We start from the raw sequence: 26,708 nt of genomic DNA, 5'->3' as shown, positions 1-26,708 counted from the left end.
ATGATTGATCAGCACAGTAAGAGGAAGCTAACCATTCCCGAATTCGAGGCGATGACAGGCTCAACAAATATGGATGTTGAATCAGAGGTGATGTTTGCCATGCCAACTGTAAGAGAGCCAAGTTCGTCGAAAAAAAAAATTAATACCAAAAGGTACCACACACCTCATTTCGATATGGCGTGCGATAGGTTCGGAATCGGTAATAGGGTTACTTCTTTTTTGGCCATATCGCTTTTTCAAAGATATGGATTTTAAAGATGAAAATGGGGAACCAATAATTATGGACAAATCTAAAGTTTCACTTTAAATAAAGAAATGTAGGGATTCTCTTCGAAGAAAGCAACGCAATGACTGTGATCTGGTAGCCTTCACCTTTGATGGCAGAAAAAACAACTCTCTGACGAGCGATGAAGAAAATGGAAGATATCATCCGTGAATGGTAAAATAATCATATTTAGTGGTTCTTAAAGAGTTTGAGAGCAGATTGTTAGGTTACGTAAAAGTTGACGCCGAGGAGGCTAAAACAAAACAGAGGCAATTGTGCGAGTTCCTTATAGAAAAAAATATGTCCCTTGAGAGACTGATTGGAATTTGTTGTGATGGAGAAGAAGCAAACGCAGGTTCTGAAAATGGAATTTTAAGGAAATTCGAAGTCATGTTGAATAGATCAATGCACTGGTTTGTTTGTTTATTACACTTTAATGAACTTCCACTTCGTCACTGGTTCTCCGCGTTGGAAAAGTCCACTACAAGCGGACCGCGCACAGCTAGTGGGATAATAACAAAGAAAATCGAAACATGCGAACAGATGGCAGTAAGCAAACAATTGTTTTAAAGAGCCTAACATGTATATTTTCATCTGAGCTAAATAAATAAAATCTTTCTGTAGGCTGTACCCGACTTTGAGGCCATTTCGTTGGGAGATATGCCTCCACCCATTCATGAAAAAACGCTCTCGACTGACGTTCAGAACTTGTATCGAATGGCAAATGTAGTTTGTGATGGTTTCTGCCCCGAAAATTTAGCCAGTATGAAACCGGGACAAATTGTGCACTCTCGATGGATAACAAAGGCAAGCATACTATACGTGACAACTAGTTCACCATCAGCGAATTTAAAAACTTTGGCAACTTACATAATGAAAGTTTACGTACCGATGTACTTTAACATTAAGTTCTACAACTCAGTTGTATACGGTAGTCTCTTGTTTTTTAAATTTATACAGTCCATGCGATATTTACCACCGACGCTGCGAGAAATTGTTAACACTGTAAATCCAAAATAATTCATACTTCGCTCATCCTGAAAATATTTTTCTGGCAATGCTTTATGATAAGAGAAAAGATGTTCGCAAAAGAGCCATAAAAAAGATACTACATTATCGTGATAAAGTTTGTGATCCGACTAATCTAAGGGTTTATGATAAAAAGCACGCAATAAATTTTGAATGCTCAGACTACTTTGATCTGGTTGACCTAGATGATGACAGTGTTTTGTCTGAGCCTACATTCTCAGCTAACATTCCTTACGAACACTTGTTGCAGTTTATTGAGTCTGATTATCCGCCGCTTCCTGACCCAGGGATTCCATGTCATACCCAAGCAACTGAGCGTTGTATACAGCTTCTGACAACAGTTTCCCGACGCGCTATTGCAAAGAATAGAGACAATATCATGGCCGTAACTATAGAAGGACGTACTACAACACCACGTATGGAATCCAAAAAAAGACTTTAAAACCTGAAAGAACTAAAACTAGAAAAAATTCCCAGTCATAAGCAAAAAAACCAATGTCTGTAACTTGCATCACAAAAACATTTAATTTTTTGAAAACTTAATTACAATAATCAAATTTTATTTTCGATCCACCGTATTTTCCACAATTTTATAATTTTTTTTTTTAAATATGGAAATATCTGTATGCTGCATAAAGTACAATTTAATAAGTATGACCTCAAAATCTAAAGTCGCTCTGCGCGAATTGGGAATTAATTTTAGACCCCTGGTTTCTTGGCAAACCTTTCTTAGAATTTTCTGTAATTTTCGTTTTTGCTAGCCGCTTTGTTGGTTTTTTCCCACCCATACAAATCGAGCCGGCCTAATGTATATATAAAGTTGTCAAAAAAATCTTGCGGCATTTTTATTGAATATTTTTTTTATTGAAATTGAAATGAATTTTTGATGACTCATGCCCAGCTCTTGACCAATGCTACGGCTGCTACTATGCCGGTCTCTTTCGACCAATTCATTCAATCGTGGCGCATCTTCGACCACCTCTACACCAGAACGAAAACGTTGTGCGGTGGAAATGGAAACTGTATCGGGTCCATAAACTGCACAAATTTTATTGGCGGCTTGAGATGCATTTTTGCCTTTATCGTAGTAGTACTGTAAAATATGCCTTATTTTCTCTTTATTTTGCTCCATGTTTGCGACGCTATAACTCCCGAACGACTTAAAAGAAACGACAATCAATCAAACACGTGTTAGCGCGTGAAATGAGCTTTCCAAAAAGGTATAGCATGACCCGATGCGACGAATAAAACTAGAACTACGCGCTTTCAGCGCCAACTAGCGAAAATACCGCAAGACTTTTTTAACAACCTATTATTACTGATAAATAATAATATCTTGATTTGAAATTGATTTGTACTTACATACATACATATCTGCTTGATAGATGCGCATAAATGTTTTTAATGATAAAAGGTTTGACTTATATACATATTAGACTGTGCCAAATAAATAAAATATTTTTTTTTGCGGTCCCATATCAAAATTTCGTTGAGAGTCACGAAAAAAAAATTGTGTCAAAATTTGAACCCTTTATCTTCATTTTTCAGTTAGCGCTCGCAAAAATTAGAATTTTCGTCAAAAAATGTTTTTTTTTTCATTCATTTTTTGGTTATAGATAATTTAAAATACCAAATATAAAAAAACCGTTGGTATGGTTTTGTAGCAAATTAAATTCTCTACAAAAATGATCCTTTCTCGAATTTATTGAATCAACACCGTTTTTTTTATTGCTCATTCAATTACAATTTGTTCTATGATTTTTATTTTCAATTATTGATAAACACTTATTAAACTTCTTTCCAACGAAAAAAACAAACTAAATCAATTTTTCTAGGAATGTTTATGATCTAAACAAGTAGGTTTTATACTTTAATTGATTGTTATATGGTACAGTAAAATATAAAAATAATTTTATTAACAAATATAATGAAGACAAAAAGTTTATTTTTTTTTCAATTTTTATTTATAAGTCTCGCGGTCTTATAAATTATTTATGATGTAAAATTTATAAGATATATCTTTTTTGGACCTTTTTATACGTCAAAGGATTCTGGTATAGAGCTTGTAACTTGAAACGGCAGTTATTTAACCCCGCCAGTGTACAACTGCAAAAATGACCTCATAGATGTCGTTAGTATAAGTATGTATGTGTCTCACCTGATTAGACGAAATTGGCTGCATTAGCTGACTAGTTTCTGTTCTATAATTTGAGATCTGTAGATATTTATTGTTATTTGTTTTGTAAAGATATATTACTTATGTCGGAAAATAGTGCAAATTATGTTTATCTTTTGGGTGCCGTTCATAATAATTTGCCATCACGCAAGCTGCCCAAAAATGGAGATGTTTTTAATTATTTCATGTTTAAGTACAAGATCTTAAAGAAAACAATTCGTGAATGTGCTGCCGAGGTTATAGAAGAAGTTCAAGAGAATTGGAGTGTTATGAACATACCACTTATAAAAACCAACATGCTATTACCAAAATTCGAAACGCATTTTACAGAATGGAGAAATTTAGATAAAAGTCGATTTAAAAAACATTCTGAGTTTCATCTGTTGAAAATAAAAAAATTTACCAATAAATTGGAAGAATTATTTGATATAAGACTCAAAAAAGATATATCTGATAACTCCTGTCCTGAAGAACTTTTTTTGTTAGTAAAAAAAAGTTAAGGCCGGTTAACACCTCTACCAGATTACGTAGATGATGAGAGTTTTCCTCTTGAACCAATTGAAAATGATACCTATGAACATGGTAATTATTATAAACTTCGTATTTGCTGAATATGTTTACTTTCCCGTAAAGTCATTCGAGTAAAGATCTTATCATCCTCTTTTATTACAAAATCAAAAATATGTTTATCATGATAATTTTATGTCAGAGGACATAAGATCTTTTAGAGAAAAGATGGAAGATCTTAACAATTAATGAAACATGTGAATAAAAGTAATAAAATACAATAGCTCATCATTTCTTTACTTAATGTAAGCTTTTTAAGATATTTTGTTTGTAGTAACTATCTATTTCTATTAACATACCAATGATTTTTCATAAAATCGAAGATTTGTGGAAATCTGACTCTAAACATGAATTTTACTAAGCTTTGACACAATAATAAGGACAAAAAGCAAAAAAAGATAAAATTAGCATAAAATTCATTATTTCTAAAATAAAAAATATTAACAGGTTAAGAGTATTCACATTTATTAAAGTATAAAAACTACTTGTTTAGATCATAAACATTCCTAGAAAAATTGATTTAGTTTGTTTTTTTCGTTGGTAAGAAATTTAATAACAAATTGTAATTGAATGAGCAATAAAAAAACGGTGTTGATTCTATAAATTCGAGAAAGGATCATTTTTGTAGAGAATTTAATTAGCTACAAAACCATACCAAGGGTTTTTTTATATTTGGTATTTCAAATTATCTATAACCAAAAAATGAATGAAAAAAACATTTTTTGACGAAAATTCTTATTTTTGCGAGCGCTAACTGAAAAATGAAGATAAAGGGCTCAAATTTTGACACAATTTTTTTTTCGTGACTCTCATCGAAATTTTGATATGGGACCGAAAAAAAATTTTTATTTATTTGGCACAGTCTAATACATATATTATCGTTGTAATATATTAAGTTTTTTAAGATATTATAATAATATATCATATATGTTTATAGAATATACATTAGGGTCGCTACTTTTTTTTTTAGGTTCCCATACATTTAACATAGGAATTTCCCTTTTTTCATTTAAACTAAAATTTCACCACCTAATTTTCGTTTTTCAAAAATAACCATCACATATTCCTAAAGTTGGCTTTTCAAACTTTAAAAATTTGAAAATAGCGACTAATAGAGCTTGGTCTTTGTTCGTCGAGAGAGGACTTTCCTTCTCAATTGCATACTCAGTCTAAAGTAACACCTGTTGGCAAGAGTTTTCTGCGTTGGATTTCGAGGCTGCCATTGTTGAACCGGTTAATACCGGTTCCAAGATGACGAAATTATCTACAACTTCGAAGTTATGACTGCCAATAATGCCAAGTCGAGAGAGCGACGACTGTTTGCTTGATGACAAATGATATTTCATCTTGCCCTTGGTCACTGCCAGACCCATTTGCTTTGCTTCCTTTTCCATTCTGCAGAAAGCAGAAACTGCAGCGCGGATGTTGAGGCCAATGATATCAATATCATGGGCATACGCCATTTGGCGCATGGGGAATAGCTCAGTATCAGTTGTTGATTTTTCAGGTCTAAAGCCACACTGATAAGGTCCTATCGGTTTGTTGACGGTGGGCTTTAGTCTTTCACACAATACCCTCGATAGATCTTTATATGCGATATTAGGATACTTATCCTAAGGAAGTTGGCGCAGATTGTGGGGTGGTGGGGTTTTGTGGATTGTGCAAAGCACATTTAAATTCCAATCGTTGGGCATGCTTTCGTCAGATCATATTCTACAAAGAGGCGGTAGCATGCTCGGCCGGCAATCCATCGTCTATAACATCTCCTGATCTTATGCTGTCACTGCCGTTTAGTAGGCTGGAGAAGTGTTCCCTCCCTAATTTTAGTATGTTCTATGCATCGGTTACTAGATCATCTCAGGGGGTTCTACAAGAGTATGTTTTCCGAAAACCAATGGTTTCGCCCTACACCCTACGTACGGAGGTTGAAATGCCGTTCCATAGTTCCCTTATATCGAGTTGCTGATGAATGCTCTTAGAAAGAGAACAAACGACATAAAAAACTTCATTTAAAGATAATTTATTCTGTGTAACTAAATATAAATAACATACTTAGAAAAAATATATGTACCTTTATATTGAATATTACTTCTATAATTTAAGGTAGGTCATAAAATCTTTTAATATTGAATCTACAAATTGTTTTTCATTTACAAAATATTTTTTAAACAATTTTTTTTTTTTTTCCGACATTAATATACATATGTAAACCTGCATCTATAGTCAACCGTTGCAAATAAAACTGTTGAGTACTTACCAAAGACCAGGGTGTATGGTGTCTGAAATTCCTTTTCTCCAGGGCAATACGTCTATAATAATAAATTCAAGTAGTACAAAATTTTAATATTGTTTGTAATTGCTATTAATACGTTCAGATCCATTTCTCTGTTTTATATTTTTAAATTTAAATATGCGACATGTGTGAACTTGCTGGTGCATGTATTCTTGAGCTTATATTGTAGTGCGAATTATAGTACGAAAGCCTTTTATGTGTCTTTGGCATTAAACGCATAAAACACAAATTTATTTTCACATATTATATGCACTGCGCAGGCTGATTTAAAACATAAAATATACACTTATTATCTATTAATATTTTACGAAAAAATTACACAACGATTTATTTATGCTGCTCCGGATGATATTGTTTAAAATGCTGATATTTCCAATTCTGTTCACATTTTCAATGCTATAAAAACAAATGAATTACTAAAATGCAAAAAATGTTAATAAATCAAATAAAATTCATTAAACTTACCTTTTGTTTAACGAGCGCGATTGACTTGCGTCTTTCAATCGTTTTTTTTTTATTACCATTTTTGGATTTTCTTTAGGCACTAATGACAATTATGTTTTCTCATTTGTATTCATTCAATATGTATTAATATATATTGGATATGTACCTACATATGTACATATTTTATGTAAATTTATATGCATATATATATATATATATGTATATATATGTATATGAGGGTGTTTTTTTTAACTATTAATTTTTTTCAATCCCGTTTCGAAATTTCCTTGGAAATACCCTAAAAAAAATTCTCTCAATATTTTAGGCCTTAATATTAACAGTAAGAACTGAAAACCAAGCCATGTAAAAATTTTCCATTGAAAATACACCACGATCGTGATTTTTTATCTTTAAATTTCTACAGCTCAGAGGTATTTACGGCATCGCTTGACTTTGGACGCATATTTCTCAGAATCGATCACTCTACAAAAGTGCTCAATGCAACAAAGTCGTAACTCACACCCTCGAAGTAGTACGGGGCTCTAAACAAGAGCTATAGAAAAAATGTACAAATTTGTAGGAAATTTTATTTGCTATAAAAAAAGTTCAAAGTCAAAATCGCTATCATTAACATTTCTCGAGATATTCGGTTTTTTAAGCAAGGCTTTATGGATTTTTTATAGATGGTATGTATTAAACAATCTATGAAAATTGCATACAGCATTGCGCGACGACAATGTACGTGGACCAATAAAGTTTACATACACCTAATTCCATTAAATTCCGACACGTTTATTTGTTTCAAAATTAATAAATTTTGTGGTTTTTTTCTATCCATCTCAAGATATGTATATTTCACATTAAACATAGCATATGAAAATATTTTTTTTTTTACACAAATAAAAAAATTAAAGTTAAAGCTTAAAATGAGCATAATTTATATCAAAAAAGTTTACGTACACTTATGATTGTTTACATAAAAAAAAAGTAATTACAATACTTTTAACGGTTTTTGGCCTACATTTTTTTGCTATTACTGTCCCTAGACATAGTTGTATGCTCCCCACTCAATTTCTAGAATTATTTCCGGATATTTTGACCCATTAAGTCCATGATCCAGCTTTTTGGCCTTATTTTGATGAAATTCGATGTTTTCGAATACGGTTTTCCAAAAAGTTCCAGATATTTTGAATAGGATTAATGTCTAGCGATTGCGGGACCTATGGAGTTATTTTTATTTCCATAACAACCATTCATGTACAAGATAAGACATGTATTTTGGGTCGGTATCCTGTTGAAAATTGGTTTTGCTGCTATAAACAGCCGATTTAAGCACACTTAAAATTTAAATCTTTTTCTTAAAATGCTCAGATACATATGCTTATCCATGTTTTCACTAATAAAGTCCAAATGTCCAACTCTAGATGCAACCATACACCCGCAAACCATAACATTACCCCCACAGTGCTCTACCATTGGCAATACATTTTGTCCTTGCGACTCTTCATTGATCTTTCTCCACACTTTTCGTGATCTATTCGAACCAAATTTATTAAGTTTTGAATCGTCGGTGAACACAATGTTTTCCCAAAACCAATACGGTTTGTTTAAATATTGTTTAGCAAACGCCGACATTTTCTTTTTATTAACCTTATATATGTATGGCTTACGACGCGCGACTCGTCTATGATAACCAGCACTCTTCAACAAATTCCTTACTGTTTGGGGATTTATTTTTTTGTGTACATTTCAAAAATGTATAAGCATATGTATCTGAGCATTTTAAGAAAAAAATTTAAATTTTAAGTGTGCTTAAATCAGCTGTTAATAGCAGCCATTTCTATTTACCACAGGATAACGACCCAAAACACACAACTTATCTTGTACGTGAATGGTTGTTATGGAATTGAAAATAACTCCATAGGTCCCGCAATCGCTAGACATTAATCCTATTCAAAATATCTGGAACTTTTTGGAAAACCGTATTCGAAAACATCGAATTTCATCAAAATAAGGCCAAAAAGCTGGATCATGGACTTAGTGGGTCAAAATATCCGGAAATAATTCTAGAAATTGAGTGGGGAGCATACAACTATGTCTAGGGACAGTAATAACAAAAAATTGTAGGCCAAAAACCGTTAAAAGTATTGTAATTACTTTTTTTTATGTAAACAATCATAAGTGTACGTAAACTTTTTTGATATAAATTATGCTCATTTTAAGCTTTAACTTAAATTTTTTTTATTTGTGTAAAAAAAAAATATTTTGATATGCTATATTTAATGCTAAATATACATATTATGAAATGGATAGAAAAAAACCACAAAATTTATCCATTTTGAAACAAATAAACGTGTCGAAATTTAATAGAACTAGGTGTATGTAAACTTTATAGGTCCACTATATGTGTATATATAACATATCTACATAAAATTTGCGAATTTATAATATATTATCAAACATATGATATATTTAAGAAATAACTCTTATTCGCACATTAACAACAAATGTTGTTTTGCAAGTAACATAATTTATTTAGAATGTTAGTTAATTTAGAAGTGCAGTCAAACTTCCCACCGTAAAACTACCACCTAGTGGTGTTTCTAACTTTTGTTTAGAAACCGAGGACAATGGAAAAACATGTTTTCAGAGTCTTTTATTGACTCCGTACACATCGAAGAATACGGACTGACGTCATTATGAAATTTGTATAGATAGCCTCTGAAGTACCCATGCGCGCTTAATATTTGGGTCAGGTGGAAATCCAAGTCCTCATGTTGTCTACTTATCCACTTATGGATGTCAGGTATAAGTCTCTGGGTCCACCGTCCTTTAGTTGAGGTTTGCCACCGATGCTGCATACACTTATGCTCTTCTTTCTCTCCTCTCCTCTCTTTTGGAATTCTATAATTGACGCTGATAGCTCTTATAATCTCGTGAGCTGGATGTCTATGGTCGGCATACTAGCTAGTACTTCAGCAGCTTCGCTGGAAATAGTTCGGAAAGCACTTGTTACTCTTGTTGCTGTGAGTCTATGCACCGCATTTATTGGTTTGGTATACGATTTTATGTTTAGTGCCTGTATCCATACTGGAGCTGCATATATTTAGTATTACTGAGGTCATCGCTTTTGTGAGTAGAATACGGCGGCTGGAGCCCACACAGCCTCTATTTGCCATCATTTTTTATAAGGCATTATAAATCTTATTTGCTTTATTTGCTATGTTTGCCAAGTGCTGCTTGAATTTCAGTTTAGTGTCCAATATTACCCCTAAATACTTCAACTGTGATTGTGAAGTGATCAAGCACTCCCCTATAGTGAGAGTTATTTGTTCCTCAATTTTCCTGGTGTTTATGAGCAATACCTCTGTTTTGTGCTCAGCCAGTTCCAAGCTCTTGTGAAACCATTTTTTGCTTCTCTGCAGCAAGATGTGAATGATTGTCCGTTGCAGAACCATATTCCAACTTTGCCACTGATATATGTGATCTAAGTACTTTCCGAACGTTGGGAATATTGCGCACTCAGTAAGGCGTCATTAATGTTACTTTCTATTATGGTTTGTTGTAGCAGAGCTTGTGCTGCGGCGCAGGGATTTCAGTTCAGCTGCATTATTCTCATTTTTTCGTTGTCTTTAGCAACTCCAAGTATTTGGGGCAAGTCGTACTCAGAACTGAGTTTTCCCCTTTGCACAGCATGCAATTCGGTGTATTAGTGCAAACTTTTGATACATGTTCCGGGCTTCCACAAATTGTACAAAGAGAGGACCTGTTCATAACACTGCAACATTTACGAGCCATGTGGCCTGGATGGAAGCATCTGTAACAGCGGGAAGTAGGCGAGTAGGCGCATGTGACAAACAACTGGTACAAAGTTTTTTCGTTCTTACGAAATTGTTTCTTTCGTTAATATTTAGTTTTTAAAATTTCTCGCAAGATTTCAGCCTGTGCCCTCCTTTACACAGTTCGCAGGACGTATGTTTGTTTTGTTCTGATGTGAACGAATCTGCTTTGAAAAAACTACGATTTAAGTTTTTGTTGTTACTCGCTTGGGACCTAATGAAGCTCCGATTTAGGTCGTGTTGAACGAGGTCATTATGACCATTTTTTTATCTACCCTTTCCGCAATTTCATATTGCGTAGTTAAGAAATCTTTCAAAAAGTAACGATTTTTCTGGTAATGCAGATGTGTATATATTTATCAGAATGGGGTCCCAATTGTCTGTGGGAATATTCTGTGTCGCTAGAACCGACAAGCAATTTGAAACAGTCGATTGAAGTTTTATAAATTCTTCACTTGTTTCTTTCTGCATTTTTGGTAAATTCATTAATATTGTCACTTGTTTGCCGACTCATATTCTGTCGTTCTCGTAACTAGCTTTTAGAGCTTCCCAAGCATAATTGAAGTTTTCGTCATTAAGAGCGAACTGTTTGACTATTACGCCTGCTTGTCCTTTTATTTTGTATCGGAAGTGATACAATTTTTGCCCTGGTGATAATTTTGGATGGTTTATGTACACGGCTGTAAACATGTCCCGGAAGGACTGCCATTGTTCATAACTACCATGAAAAATTTCAGTGCTGGCACCGAGAGGTGGATGCCTGAACCCGCCTCTTGGCTTTGAACTTTTGGCAGCTCTAATCTCGGTTGTGGAGTAGGTGCAATTGCTTTAATTAATTTCAATTGATCGGAGATCATAGCTTTCGTCTCTTCGTACTGGTGTAAGCACTTTTCACAATTGGCGTATGCTGAAGATTTGAAATTTTCAGATAGATCTTATTCGTCAGATTCTACAATTGTGTCATACGCAGCTAGGAGACGTGTCCAGAAATTGCCAAGATTTTCTTTTTTGATTTCTAATACCGATTCAGAATTGTCTTGAAACAGTGAAGATGAAAATCAAATGCAGTATCGAATTGGACTGTCACTCTCAGCAATAAACTTAGTATATGAGATATCTTTCAGCTTTTTTTGTTTTGTAGCACCTTGCTTTGAGCATGTAGCTTCAGCAGGTGTACATGGGCTATTTTCTTCAGAAATCATTGTTTGTACTTTCAGATATTGTATCGATTTAGGTTCCTTAAAATCTCCGTTCATTTATATAATATGAGAAAAAATGCTCTCAGTGTACTTCTGATAATAATAAATACGTGTGAAATCTTTAAGATAAAAAGTTTTTATTTTTGTTATATACGCAATGTATCAAATAACGAACGCGTATTTCATTTTCCTTGTTCCCGGTGCTTATGTATTTAGCTATTAGTTTCTTCTTGTTTTTTTTATATTTTATTTAATGTTTCGTATTCGTTAGTAAATACTTGCGTATACGAGCGATAATGCAAAAAGGAGAAAAAGGTTGATGACCCTTTTATATGAGTCTGTACGATATGTGTGTGTTTATGTGCACACGTAAGATGCTGGATAAAAATTTATTTTTTATACTCTCGCAACAATGTTGCTAAGGAGAGTATTAAAGTTTTGTTCACATAACTGTTGTTTGTAAGTCCTAAAACTAAAAGAGTCAGATATAGGGTTATATATACCAAAGCGATCAAGGTGACGAGTAGAGTCGAAATCCGGATGTCTGTCTGTCCGTCCGTCCGTCTGTCCGTCCGACCGTGCAAGCTGTAACTTGAGTAAAAATTGAGATATCATGATGAAACTTGGTACACGTATTCCTTGGCTCAATAAGAAGGTCAAGTTCGAAGATGGGCAAAATCGGCCCCCTGCCACGCCCACAAAATGGCGGAAACCGAAAACCTATAAAGTGTCATAACTAAGCCATAAATAAAGATATTAAAGTGAAATTTGACACAAGTGATAACATTAGGGAGGCGCATATTTGAACGTAATGTTTTTGGAAAAGTGGGCGTGGCTCCGCCCCCTACTAAGTTTTTTGTACGTATCTCGGAAACTACTATAGCTATGTCAACCAAACTCTACAGGGTCGTTTTCTTCAGGTATTTCCATATACAGTTCAAAAATGGAAGAAATCGGATAATAACCACGCCCACCTCCCATACAAAGGTTATGTCGAAAATCACTAAAAGTGCATTAACCGACCAACAAAAAACGTCAGAAACACTAAATTTTACGGAAGAAATGGCAGAAGGAAGCTGCACTCAGGCTTTTTGAAAAAATTTAAAATGGGCCTGGCCTCGCCCACTTATGGACCAAAAACCATATCTCAGGAACTACTCTACCGATTTCAATGAAATTCGGTATATAATATTTTCTTAACACCCTGATGATATGTACGAAATATGGGTGAACTCGGTTCACAACCACGCCTTCTTCCAATATAACGCTATTTTGAATTCCATCTGATGCCTTCTCTGTATAATATAAAGTACATTAGGAACCAATGATGATAGCGGAATAAAACTTTACAAAAATACGGTATTTGAAAAATATGTAAACGACGTATAATGAAATCTCGATTATCACTTTATCATGCGAGAGTATAAAATGTTCGGTGACACCCGAACTTAGCCCTTCCTTACTTGTTTTTATTTGCAATCCTGCTTGCTTGTGCTTTAACATGAACAAGGGGTATTGCTGGACAGGTGCCGATTCGATCTTTGAATATATGTGTGTGTGAACACTTGAAAATGCTAATAAGTATGTATCTGATTTTTTCTACCAATTCTTAATTTTTTTTTTGTTTTATTTTGACCGTATATTCTTTTATTTTTAATTAGCAAATTTTAAAATTTTTTAATAAATTAAAATTTCGCATTTACCGCTTTATTTTTTCTAAATTTTGTAGTTATTTTCGATAAGTTGTGAAATTTTAATTTTATTTTGTACCCTATGTACGTTGTATATACCGGTATACCCAAATTGTATGCCGTATGTATGTGTGTATATTATTCGCCGTACGGATATCACGGGAATAGAAAATCGGTGAAGTGCAGGTATGCACTTTTTGTAAATTTGTAAAATTTTAACAATGCTGTTTATACATACACGTGGGTGTATGTTGCATTAATTTTGTTTCCCACTTTGTTTCGTTATGTAATATAGTTATGTACATAAGTAAGTAGTGACTATAATTACTTTTTGCTCAATCCTGCTTATACTGTTGAGTATAAGGGGTATTACCGGAAAATGTTGTCAAGTGAATACTTGAATTCTTATACTCTCGCAACAAAGTTGCTAAGGAGAGTATTATAGTTTTGTTCACATAACGCTTGTTTGTAAGTCCTAAAACTGAAAGAGTTAGATATATGGTTATATATACCATAGTGATCAGGGTGACGAGTAGAGTTGAAATCCGGATGTCTGTCTGTTCGTCGGTCCGTCTGTCCGTCGGTCCGTCTGTCCGTCGGTCCGTCTGTCCGTCCGTCCGTCCGTCTGTCCGTCCGTCCGTCCGTGCACGCTGTAACTTGAGTAAAAATTGAGATATCATGATGAAACTTGGTACACGTATTCCTTGGCTCCATAAGAAGGCTAAGTTGGAAGATGGGCAAAATCGGCCCACTGCCACGCCCACAAAATGGCGGAAACCGAAAACATATAAAGTGTCATAACTAAGCCATGAAAAAAGATATTAAAGTGAAATTTGACACAAAGGATCGCATTAGGGAGAAGCATATTTGGACGCAATTTTTTTGGAAAAGTGGGCGTGGCTCCGCCCCCTACTAAGTTTTTTGTACGTTTCCCGGAAACTACTATAGCTATGTCAACCAAACTCTACAGGGTCGTTTTCTTCAGGTATTTCCATATACAGTTCACAAATGGAAGAATTCGGATAATAACCACGCCCACCTCCCATACAAAGGTTATGTTGAAAATCACTAAAAGTGCGTTAACGGACTAACAAAAAACGTCAGAAACTCTAAATTTTACGGAAGAAATTGCAGAAGGAAGCTGCACCCAGGCTTTTTTTAAAAATTGAAAATGGGCGTGGCCTCGCCCACTTATGGACCAAAAACCATATCTCAGGAACTACTCTACCGATTTCAATGAAATTCGGTATATAATATTTTCTTAACACCCTGATGATATGTACGAAATATGGGTGAAATCGGTTTACAACCACTCCTTCTTCCAATATAACGCTATTTTGAATTCCATCTGATGCCTTATCTGTATAATATATAGTACATTAGGAACCAATGATGATAGCGGAATAAAACTTTGCACAAATACGGTATTTGAGCTGAGGTATTCCTTGTGGAAAAATTGACGTGATCGGACTATAACTTTTCAAGTTCCCTGATATCGAACACGAAGAATTCCGTGCCTAACCTAACCTAACGGTAATCGATTATCACTTTATCATGCGAGAGTATAAAATGTTCGGTGACACCCGAACTTAGGCCTTCCTTACTTGTTTTTTATAAAGTTTGTATGTTTGGGTACGCAAATGTAAGCATAACTAGGCCTTTTATCAGATATGTATATGCGGGTATATATAGTATAATTATACATATATTATACTACTATATACTGTTGGATGTACATATGTACATAGTATACCAAACAGTTTTCGGTTTCCCGGAAATCAACCGTAAGTACAAAGAGTTTGGTAGCAACCGTTCTATTAAAATTAACAGGATAGGATACAGTCTTTAGAAAGATAAACTGCAACTTTCAACATACATATTTATATGCAAATAAGGACAAATTTTTATACTCTCGCAACAATGTTGCTAAGGAGAGTATTATAGTTTTGTTCACTTAACGGTTGTTTGTAAGTCCTAAAACTAAAAGAGTCAGATATGGGGTTATATATACCAAAGTGATCAGGGTGACGAGTAGAGTCGAAATCCGGATGTCTGTCTGTCCGTCCGTCCGTCTGTCGGTCCGTCTGTCCGTCCGTCCGTCCGTGGCCAAAACCATATCTCAAGAACTACTAGACCGATTTCAATGAAATTCGGTATATAATATTTTCTTAACACCTTGATGACTTGTACGAAATATGGGTGAAATCGGTTCACAACCACGCCTTCTTCCAATATAACGCTATTTTAAATTCCATCTGATGCCTTTTCTGTATAATATATACATTAGGAACCAATGATGATTGCGGAATAAAACTTTACACAAGTACGGTATTTGAAAAATATGTAAAAGAATGAAATTTCGATTATCATTTTATCATGCGAGAGTATAAAATGTTCGGTGACACCCGAACTTGGCCCTTCCTTACTTGGTTTTCGGTATTTTTATACCCTGAACAGGGTCTATTAAGTTTGTCACGAAGTTTGTAACACCCAGAAGGAATCGTCGGAGACCCTATAAAGTATATATATAAATGATCAGTATGTCGAGCTGAGTCGATTTAGCCATGTCCGTCTGTCTGTCTGTCTGTATATATACGAACTAGTGCATCAGTTTTTAAGATATCGTTTTGAAATTTTGCAAACGTCATTTTCTCATCAAGAAGCTGCAACAATGTTATTTCCGAAGAAATTGTTCAGATCGGTTAACTATAGCATATAGCTGCCATACAAACTGAACGATCGGAATCAAGTTCTTGTATGGAAAACTTTCACATTTGACAAGATATATTCACGAAATTTGGTATATGTTATTTTCTAAGGCAACAATGTAATCTCTAAAAAACTTGTTCAGAACGGTTGACTATAGCATATAGCTTCCATACAAACTGAACACATAGTTACTAACAGAAATGCACCTGTGAAGGGTATTTAGCTTCGGTGCAACCGAAGTTAACGTGTTTTCTTGTTTTTTATAACTGCACACACGAGTTACGTTTTTCTTATTATTGTATGTTTTTTTTGATTTTGTTACCACAACACGGAACCGTTTGAGTCCGTTTTTCAAACAGTTTTTTATATATATATGTATAACACACATTTTATTTCAATATATATTTATTTTTCTTGAAAATTTTTTTTCTTTTGTTTTTATATATAGTATACATATGTATGTGTCACCTTACTTTAACTTTGCCGCTTGAATCTTTTTTTCCAATTAGAGCCTTTTTTTGCGGCTTGAAGGACCAATGTTTGAATAGGTGCCCACCTCACTCATCTCATTTAGCCACAATGTTTATTATTAAGTTTGTCACGAAGTTTGTAAGACCTAGAAGGAAGCGTCGGAGACCCTATTAAGTAAATATACAAATGATCAGTATGTTGAGCTGAGTCGATTTAGTCATGTCCGTCTGTCCGTCTGTCTGACCGTCTGTATATATACGAACTAGTCCCTCAGTTTTTAAGATATCGTTTTGAAATTTACAAACGTCATTTTCTCTTCAAGAAGCTGCTCATTTGTCGGAACTGCCGATATCGGACCACTATAACATATAGCTGCATTTTAAAATGAACGATCGGAATCAAGTTCTTGTATGGAAAACTTTTATATTTGACAATGTATCTTCACGAAATTTGGTATAGATTATTTTCTAAGGAAACAAGGTAATCTGCGAATAAATCGTTCAGATCGGTTAACTATAGCATACAGCTACCATACAAACTGAACGATCGGAATCTTGTGCTGGTATGGAAAACTTTTGCATTTGACGTGGTATAATCACGAAATTTTGTATAGATTATTTTCTCAGGTAACACTGTACTTTTCGAAGAAATTGCTTCGATCGGTTAACTATATCATATAGCTACCAGACAAACTGAACGATCGGAATCTAGTGCTGGTATGGAAAACTTTTGCATTTGAGGTGGTATCTTCACCAAATTTGGTATAGATTATTTTCTAAGGCAAAAATAAAAAAATAAAAGTTTGAAATTTACCACTGTTTGTAACAAGCCTATTTCTTTAAACACCAATAAAACTAACGGTAAATACATTTTTGGTCTATCCCATTCGTAGGGGCTACGAAAGAAGTGAGACAATAGAAACACACGGACTGTGCAGTGGAAATAGCTTAACAATTAGCTCTTATAATAAATTAAATTGCGATATAAAATCGTGTTTAATCCCCATAGATCGAAATGAGTATTGATAATAAAGGCATATGTTATATAACAAAGTAGTTTTTATGCAATAATATATTGTTTTATTATTTTAAAACAATTGTTTTATAAGTGCCTTTTTAAGTGGTATGTTTTTCCTTATACATCGATTTAAGGTATACAAAACATTGTGATTCCTGTCTCGCCATTAAAGAATCAAGTTTGTGTATATTAGTTGATGTTTTCTATGTCTATGCTTTTGATTTCAGCTGCAACTTTTTGCAACTTTCTTTGTTATTCATATTATTCTACCAGGCATGCGATTTTTTGTGTGTTATTTTTTATAATTTTTTGTATTTACGTGTACGTATATTCGTGCATATTTTATTGTTTTTTATGTTTTTGTTTTCTTCATACATATATACACATATTTGATCTTTGGTTTTCATTTTATCATTTTCTCACTTTTATGAAATGTTTGTTTTATACGTACTTTTATTTAGGCACATCATATCGGTGTAAACTTTCACGCCTATATAATTTTGAATTTTGGTGTTTAGAAAATGTGTGAAGAAATATCATTTGTCACCGAAATTTTATAAAGCTTCATTATTTACTTATTAGAAGCTTCGTTAACAAAAAACTTTATATTAACTTTTAAAAAGTTTCAAAGGAAAATCAGTTATCCCGAGCCAAGGTCTCAGAATCTAATGTTGAAGTTGAGATAAAAAAATTATTGGAGCACATTGCGTCAGAAATATAATTAATGAACGGAATGAGTCCTCTAATCACCTATTATCAAAAGGAATATGTGGCTATGATGGCAATTCCGGTCAGAGCGAATATAAGCAGAAATTTGAAAATAATAATTTGGAAGGCAATAATTTATTTGTCACGGCATATGTCCCTGTATAACTTTGAATAAAATCGCAAAATGATGAAGAGCACAAGCAAATTTGGAAAAACTGCAGACCCACCTCCGTCCATCCGCTATTGCCGTCCTGTTCGAATTCAATTTCTAAAGGAATTAGTTTAATAAACCCTAAATGCTATAGATTTGCGCTAGATCCTGCAAAGGAATTAACTTCAAAATATTTCTGGTATTATCTTCCTTCGTCAGTCCGTAAAATTTTAATTCACGCTCCTGATGTTACTCACTATGCACCAGTTTTAATCGTAGAGCTCTCATAAGACGTTAAGATGTATCGACTCCATCATACATGAAAGAACTAACGGATCGCTACAAATCAGGACCTTCTGAACCGATTACCACCACCAGTCAAAAGTAAATCAATTTTATTAAAATGAGTTTTTGATTTAGTTGAATAATATTCAAACAATTCCTTTTTTCGTTTATCAAATTTCTTAAGAAAGAAAATTTAGAAAATGTGTGAAGAAATATCACTTATCTACGAAGCAAATTTAATAAAGCTTCATTATTTACTTATTATAAGCTTCGTTAACAAAAACCAAAAAAAAAACAAAAAACTTGATATTAATTTTTAAAGTTATCTTAAGCGAATAAAGGTCTTAGAATCTGATGTTGAAGTTGAGATAAAAAAATTATTGGACCACATTATCTTGTTCCTTAGATTTTGTAGGAAATTTACTGCTCTATAAAAATGGTCTCCTCTGATTTTTCGATTAAGTTAAGCGTTTACGAGATATTTATCGTCAAACATCAATGCATATTAAGGTGGATCAAAAAAAAAATTTTTTTTCGTTTGGTACTCTGAAAATAAGTTCCTAGACAATTCTAAGAAAGCCTCTCCAAAAACCTATAAGTTTCATCATTCAAATGATTTTTTTCATTGAGTTATAAAATTCATAAGAAATAAAAATTTTCCCAAAATTAATCAAACTTCAACCGTTAATATCTTTCAAACGGTTGGGTTTATGAAAAAATCGTGCAGACCTTTTTTGTAGAGCATTCAATTTCCTACAAAATCTAAGGAACAAGATATTTTTTCAAGTAGTTGGAAGCGAGATATTAATTTTTCTATCTTATAATAACAAAAAGTGAGTGTGCTTATGACCGCACGACTGAAGTGAAACTTCTTTCGCTCTATCTATATGTATATATATGAATGTGTGTGTGCAATATATACATGTACTAGCTGTTACCCTGTGCGTTTCGCTACACCTAAATCGATTAAAACTCTTAAGGGTTTTTACTTTGTGTTTTATTTATTGTTGTAAAACTGTTACTTATTTATAAAACATTTATAAAACATATTGGTATACAACATTTTTGGTTTTTCCACCTGGCACGTAAATGAATAAGCACCTTGGTGTTGCCACTCTCGAGCATGCGACGAACAATTGGCCGTGGGAGAAGCACGGTTCTTCCAAATTGACGCCGCACACTTGAAACGTTTGCCCTTGCGATTTGTTGATGGTCATCGCAAAGGCAAGACGTACTGGGAACTGCAAGCGCTTAAATTCAAACGGCATGTCCGTTGGAATCATAGGAATGCGTGGTAAGAGTACAACTTCACCTGCTGCCTTGCCATTTAGTATTGTTGCTTCAATAAAATTTGGCCACAATTTTTGACTGAAAGTCTTGTGCCATTACACAAAGTCGGTGGCTTCAGATTTCGTAGAAGTATAATGGGTGAACCGACTTTCAGGACCAAACGATGCGGTGGCAGACCGGGGGGATCCAAAGAATTCAAGAATTCATTTGGATAATTGACTACTTCATCTTGATTTAAAACGCTATCAATCGATGTACATATATGTTGGAGCTTCAAATGGCAAAATTGATTTCGTTGACGTGTACATTTTTCGGTGCCAATATTGCGCGTTCACTTAAAGCATCGTGGCATTGATAGTGTTGAATAATATTCGGAAATACACTTTCAATCAATTCTTTTTCGATTGTAAAAGTGTACAAAAGTTGTTCGGCAATGTGATCAAACCGGTATCATCGATTGGTATTTTGTCTTCGCCAATGTCCAACAACTGCTTCGAAAACGCCACTGCAGATCGATCATTTTGCAATTGGACTCGCATGTTGATGGTAAGAGTCAGCCTTTGAACATGTCTCCACAAAACTGACGATTTTAAACATACGTTTATTTCGTCGGCAGGAGTTGATCGAGGAATGACTGACAAAGTTTGCCGAAAATCGCCGGATAATAAGATTAATGCTCCGCCAAAAATTTGTTACTTTTGGCGTAAATCTTGCATTGTTCTATTGAATGCTTCTAATGACTTTTTGTTAGCCATTGGGCACTCATCCCATAGAACTATTCCAGCTCCTCGCAAAACTTTTGCCATTGTTGAATTCCTCGATATGTTGCACGTTGGTGTTTCAACGACTTGTATGTTCAACGGTAATTTCAACGCAGAATGTGCAGTTCGGCTGCCATCAAGTAGAGTAGCAGCGATGTCTGACGAAGCAATTGCCAGCGCAATTTTCTGCTGTGACCGTATAGTAGCAAGAATCAAAGAGATCAGAAACGTTTTCCCTGTACCACCGGGCGCATCAAGAAAGTAGAATCCACCGGCGTTATTGTCAACCGCTCGTATAATCTTATCATAAGCATTTTTCTGCTGAATATTCAATTTGGTAATGTTAGCTTGTATGAAAGCACGCAATTCATTGCAATCGTATTGTTGTTCACGTTGAAGCTCATGGTCAATGACTGGGCGCAGTACTTATTCGCAATTGTAAGGCACAGATCTTCAACCAATATCAAAGCAGAATTATACATTTGTAATGTACATATATAGCAAGCTGCGTCCGATGCTCGATTACGCGCCAAAATTAATAAGTCCTCGGTCATGCAGTCTTTGTACTTATTCCACAGTTTTTGCGTATTTGACGGAAGGCATGTAGGTATTATTATGGCGAATAGTACGCGTATTTGTTTTGGATGAGATGTGAGTGATGCGTCATGAAGTGCGGTGTCCCAATGCATATCATCTTCTAACAAATGTAATCGCTGACATGCTTCACGATACGTCGCACACAACTGACCGTCAACAGTTTTCATATCATCAAATGATCTTGGTCCGCGCACGTTGACTTATAGCAGACGCAAATAAAAACATTCGGCGTTGTTCGAATGGATGGTGTAAATGCGTCTTATGGCATCGGTTTTACGGGCATTTGGATAACCGTCAACACGCTCCCCTTGCTTTCGTCGTTGAAATGTTTTCGATGATGGATTCCAAGTGAAATATTGTGGTATTTCGGAATATAGCAATGTTCTTGCAAATTCATCGTTTTCAGACAACTCGAAAAGGTAGTTAGTGTTGTCCCCGGTGGTCGTGCTAGAGTATGCATATTTGAAGTACATAAATAAAAATGGAAAAATTAACCTAAAACTACATCTTAAACTATGTATTTTACCCACACACGCATATGCAATAAGACCCACCAACAGTGTATTTGCGAACCGCATGGAAGCACTTACGAAACAATAACAATACTAACATGCTTTGTGTGTGTTGCACGGTCAGCAGAAAACACAAAATCGGTTCGAATAAATGTAGTAAATCGATGGAATTAAATCTGGAAAAAACACACAATGTTGAAACACTTTTTTTTACACACACCGCGCATTTTCAAGCGACAATCGAACCGCATGGCATCACATATGAAACAACAACAATACTCACTTGCTTTGTGTTGTACGCAGAATGTTAATCACGTTGAAATCTGAGAAAAATACACACAATGTTGAAACATTTTTTTTGATACACTCAGTGCATTCGGAACACTTATGTACGTTCTGTATGTCTTGTTAGCTTGACAGTCATCCATAGAAAGAACGAATGGCAGGCAAAAACGATGTCAATGTTTTTTATTAATTGTAAACATCCGCCAGTTGTTTCGTTTTTTTTTTTTTTTTTTTTTTTTTTTGCACAACGTGCAATGATACACACATTAAATTTCTTATGTGCACCCTCCAAACAGACCCCAATCACCCCTGAAAATTTCATTGAAATCGGGCAAGCCGTCTAGGAGGAGTATGCGAACAGGAAGTTTTGCCACTTAATTTTATATATATAGATGCACATATACATATATTAATTTCCTACAAATATTTAAATTTATTTTATGTTTTCATTAGTAAATTAATATTTTTGCATAGATTTTTTATTTTTTTTTTTCATTGTTTTATTCGTTATTTTCATTATATCAGTAATTAGTGTGGTTGATTGTAAAACCGAGACAATAGGCTTATGATACGAGAAATACGATACATATATTTTAGAATTAAAATTAGACAGAAATCTAGAAAAAACTGCATCGATTGTTGTTCCATGTCTTGTAGTTAGCTCATTACGGTCATTATTCATTTGTAATTCTAATTTATCTCGTAGAAAGTTTATCAAGAGTTGTCCATCTTCGGATGCGAAATTGATATTGAAATCTCCTGCTAAGATTAGTGGCAACGTATGATAGTTTTTTCCTAGTTCTTCAGAACCTTCTCGACCATAAATCATAAGTCTTCTGTATATAAACTTTATGATATTATTAACTGTGTTATTGGGCGAAATGTAAACAACTACCATTATTATCTATAGTGAGATTTCCATCATTAACTTCCATTTGAATATTGTCATGTTCAATCACGATGTCACCAATTATTTGTAATGGTAAACCTCTACAATTAATAAGTATTTTATAATTTACGGATTAGTTAAATTTTATGTTATTCTATTTTAAAACTTTGCTGAAGTAAATTGTAGAAACGTGAGGCTAAAATACGGAAGAGTAACAAGGAAAAAGCGAGAGAAAAAGAGAAAGAGAGGCAAGAAAAGGACAGAGAATCAAACGCGTCCCAATGTCGAGAGCAGAATGCCGCACATTAGTAGAGGGAGAAAATAGTCAAGGACAAAGAAACAATGCATATGACGCTATGACGCTCTTGTCTTGAATTTGTTGTCACACACTTTTTATGCACAATTTCCGTACGTAATTTCTTCTTAGTTGGTGGTCCTAAAGCACCGCTTTGATACTCGGAGTCTGTGTCACTTTTCTCCATAATTTGTTGTTATTTACCCGAAAATTCACATAACATAAACTTTAAAATAAATTTACAATTTTATTCACTTTAAACATAAAATATTGAATGTATTGAACAATATTAATTCATAAAATTGTTCAAAACGTAATAAAATTACAGTAAATTACAATAAAATAACCAAACTATCACCGTTCGCGTGTACTGAAGTATACACATATTTCATTTCCCAGCTGTAAGAGAAAGAAAGAAAAATGTGCGCGCGCACTGCTCACGCTTGCCTATATCCCCCACCAATTACCGTTCGCCTCGCCTGATCACACTTTTCGTAACGCGTTCCTCAGCTTACTCCCCAAGCCAAGCGCGCGTAAAGAAGTTTCACTTCAAAAATAGAAAACTGTATGTAGGAGGACCTTCCCGTTACAATTAAGAACTCATATTTAGAGAGGCTTTCTTAGAGGTGTCTAGAAACCTATTTTCCGAGTACCAAACGAAAAAAAATTTTTTTTTTGTATCACCCTAATGTACATACCTTATTTGTGGGGATAGACAAGGTACATATATATAATATGTAGATTGCCATTTGTAAATAAATACGGATGACGTAATCATCATCCAGACCTCTCTGCTCCCATGTCATCCAAAATGAAGCAAAAAATCCATTGTACATAATCTTATAGTTTATGTTCCGTCGAAAGCCCTACAGAAATTTAGAGAGTGTCAAAAAATCCTTGCTAAATCTTTAAGTAAACTTAATAACTTTATTATAAAATGTGTTATTCTTTAATTTTTATAACGAACTGAATTTAAAACAGAACTTATGGCAGGACTTAGTAATTATATATGTGGGATGGCAACTCTATCCTGAGCGAGCTGACTCAGCGAGCTGTTGCATCATCTCACTGATTGGACGAGTAATAGACGAGACGGCGAGCGCGACGGATCGAGCGTTAAAATTACTTGTTGACATTGTTACTTTTGGACTTTTAATTAAAATACATTTTCGTGTTAAAAATAAACTTAAAGCCACTTTTGAATAAATTAAAAGCTATATTTAAAAATAAACTTAAAAGCTATATTGAAATAAATCAAAATCTACATATATGTATGTAAAGTATGTTATATTTATATTTGCTTCTATTCTATTCACCTTTCTGTTATCAGTATTATTTGCGATTAGTTAAATAAAGACCATTATTAAGGTTTAAGTAGAAAGTACGAAAGAAACAGTATTTGCTATATATAATTTACTTTATTCACTTAAAAATATTAATTGCAGATTGATATAAATGACGTGATTAGCAACATTAAAATATTTGCGTTACTTTCTGATCCGGGAAAACATAGTGGTATTTCCGCGTTTACGAAGTATTATTATGAGCTGGTACAAATATTAAAGGATCATATCAACTTCAGAATTGAATTTCGTGTTGCTCGTGGCTGGGCAGGCAGGTTGGCTAACACAAGCTACAGGCTTGGTTTCTTGGGTATTATGGCTCGGAATGAAGCTGATGTTGGAGCTTCCGGCACATTTAATCGAATTAACCGTTTCTCAGATTTTGATATAATACATCAAGGTTGGAAATTTGAAACTGCATTTATATACCGTGCGTATGCACCGGAACTAAGTTTCCAAATAAAAGGAGACAATTTTTTGATTCCGTTTAAAAGAGAAGTTTGGCTTGCAATTATATGGTTATTTGCAGTTATATCCTTAGTATATTGGCTTCTTAGTAATGTAAATTTAAAATTGCAATTGAAGAATAATAAACAATTACTGAATGCAAGGTGTCTGCATTATGTAAAAACTGAGTTAACACAAGAAGAACATAAAAGAGCATATGGTGAATACACAAATGATTATTACAGCTATAATTTAAGAGACACATTATCCGTCAGCAATATTTTTTTAATCATCATAGCCGCTATTTGTCAGCAGAGCATAATTTCTCTTTCGCGATCATCTGCGTTAAGAATCTTATATTTTGTGATTTTTATAAATACTCTTTTGATATATAATTACTACACGTCTTCAGTTGTTTCTGGATTATTATCTTCCTCTTTACAAGGACCAACGAATATAGATGAAATAATTACCAGTTCACTTAAAGTATCTTTCGAGGATATAGGATACTATAAGGTTTTATTCAGAGTAAGTCATGCACTTCTAAATGTTTGTTTTTAAGTTATATATCAACAAATATTTAAATATCATATCTCAGTTTATTTTTATTACTTTAATTATAATTGTTCATAATTCCAGTACGAAAATGGTTAAATAAAATTTAACAACATATATGTGGATTGGAACAAGCATCAAACGATCGATTATATCATTTGGAGATCCTGTTTAGACAGAAACATTGCTTTTACATTTGTTTGGGTAAATATTTTTGGGGTACTCACAACGTGTCATAAAGCATCGTAAAATCATAAAATCATAAATCTTTATACTAGTTTAAAACATTTGTTGTTGGATTGCATCCTAAAATTAGTTTACGCAAATAAAACTCTGAACGCTATGTTTTTGGATCGTTATAACTTATAACTTTTTGAGACTCTGTGAAACCCCTAATTTATTAAAAGTAATTTTTGCCGCTTAGGACCGTATATAAACTGCTACTCTCTTTAAAAATTGTCTAATAATAGTCCTATTCAAAATATTGTCGACGCTAGAGGGGAAATAGTGGCCAATTATGTGGCGTTTGAAACACCACATTTAATATAAAATTACAGATTATTTACTAAGATAACTCAAAAGACTTCTTCACTTGTTGGCGTCTGTACAAGAAGTGACGCTTCTTAAAACTAAAAGCTTAGAATTCAGTTGAAACTGTAAATTTCCAAGAAGAATATAAAGAGAATGAAATAAAAGAATAACTGGAAAACAGTGCTGCCAGATGTGATACGTCTTGTCTGTGTGCCTACAGTACTCCCCCTCAAATAAAGTCCTGCTGGACTTTTTTAAGGTTGAGTTCCTTTACTAGATCCTAGTCCGGGTGCTTGGTGCAGTTGGTGAGAGTACGGCTGTGCGGCTGTGCGACGTACTCTTGTCACTAGCCAATTGGT

At 34.0% G+C, this 26,708-nt stretch overlaps 1 protein-coding gene across 1 annotated transcript; it reads left to right on the top strand.

Moving 5' to 3' along the window:
- On the top strand, positions 1-25,966 carry LOC120781768 (ionotropic receptor 75a). The gene is made up of 3 exons (XM_040114000.1): positions 1-108; positions 24,919-25,791; positions 25,903-25,966. Exons 1-3 carry the CDS (start codon positions 1-3, stop codon positions 25,915-25,917), a joined length of 996 nt encoding a protein of 331 aa, XP_039969934.1. The 3' UTR covers positions 25,918-25,966.
- Positions 25,967-26,708: the final 742 nt, after the last annotated feature.

The sequence above is a fragment of the Bactrocera tryoni genome, unplaced genomic scaffold (genome assembly GCF_016617805.1).
Source record: "Bactrocera tryoni isolate S06 unplaced genomic scaffold, CSIRO_BtryS06_freeze2 scaffold_7, whole genome shotgun sequence".
NCBI classification, from domain to species: Eukaryota; Metazoa; Arthropoda; class Insecta; order Diptera; family Tephritidae; genus Bactrocera; species Bactrocera tryoni.
Note: the sequence above shows the minus strand (reverse complement) of the source record. Positions and strands in the feature narration are given on the sequence as shown.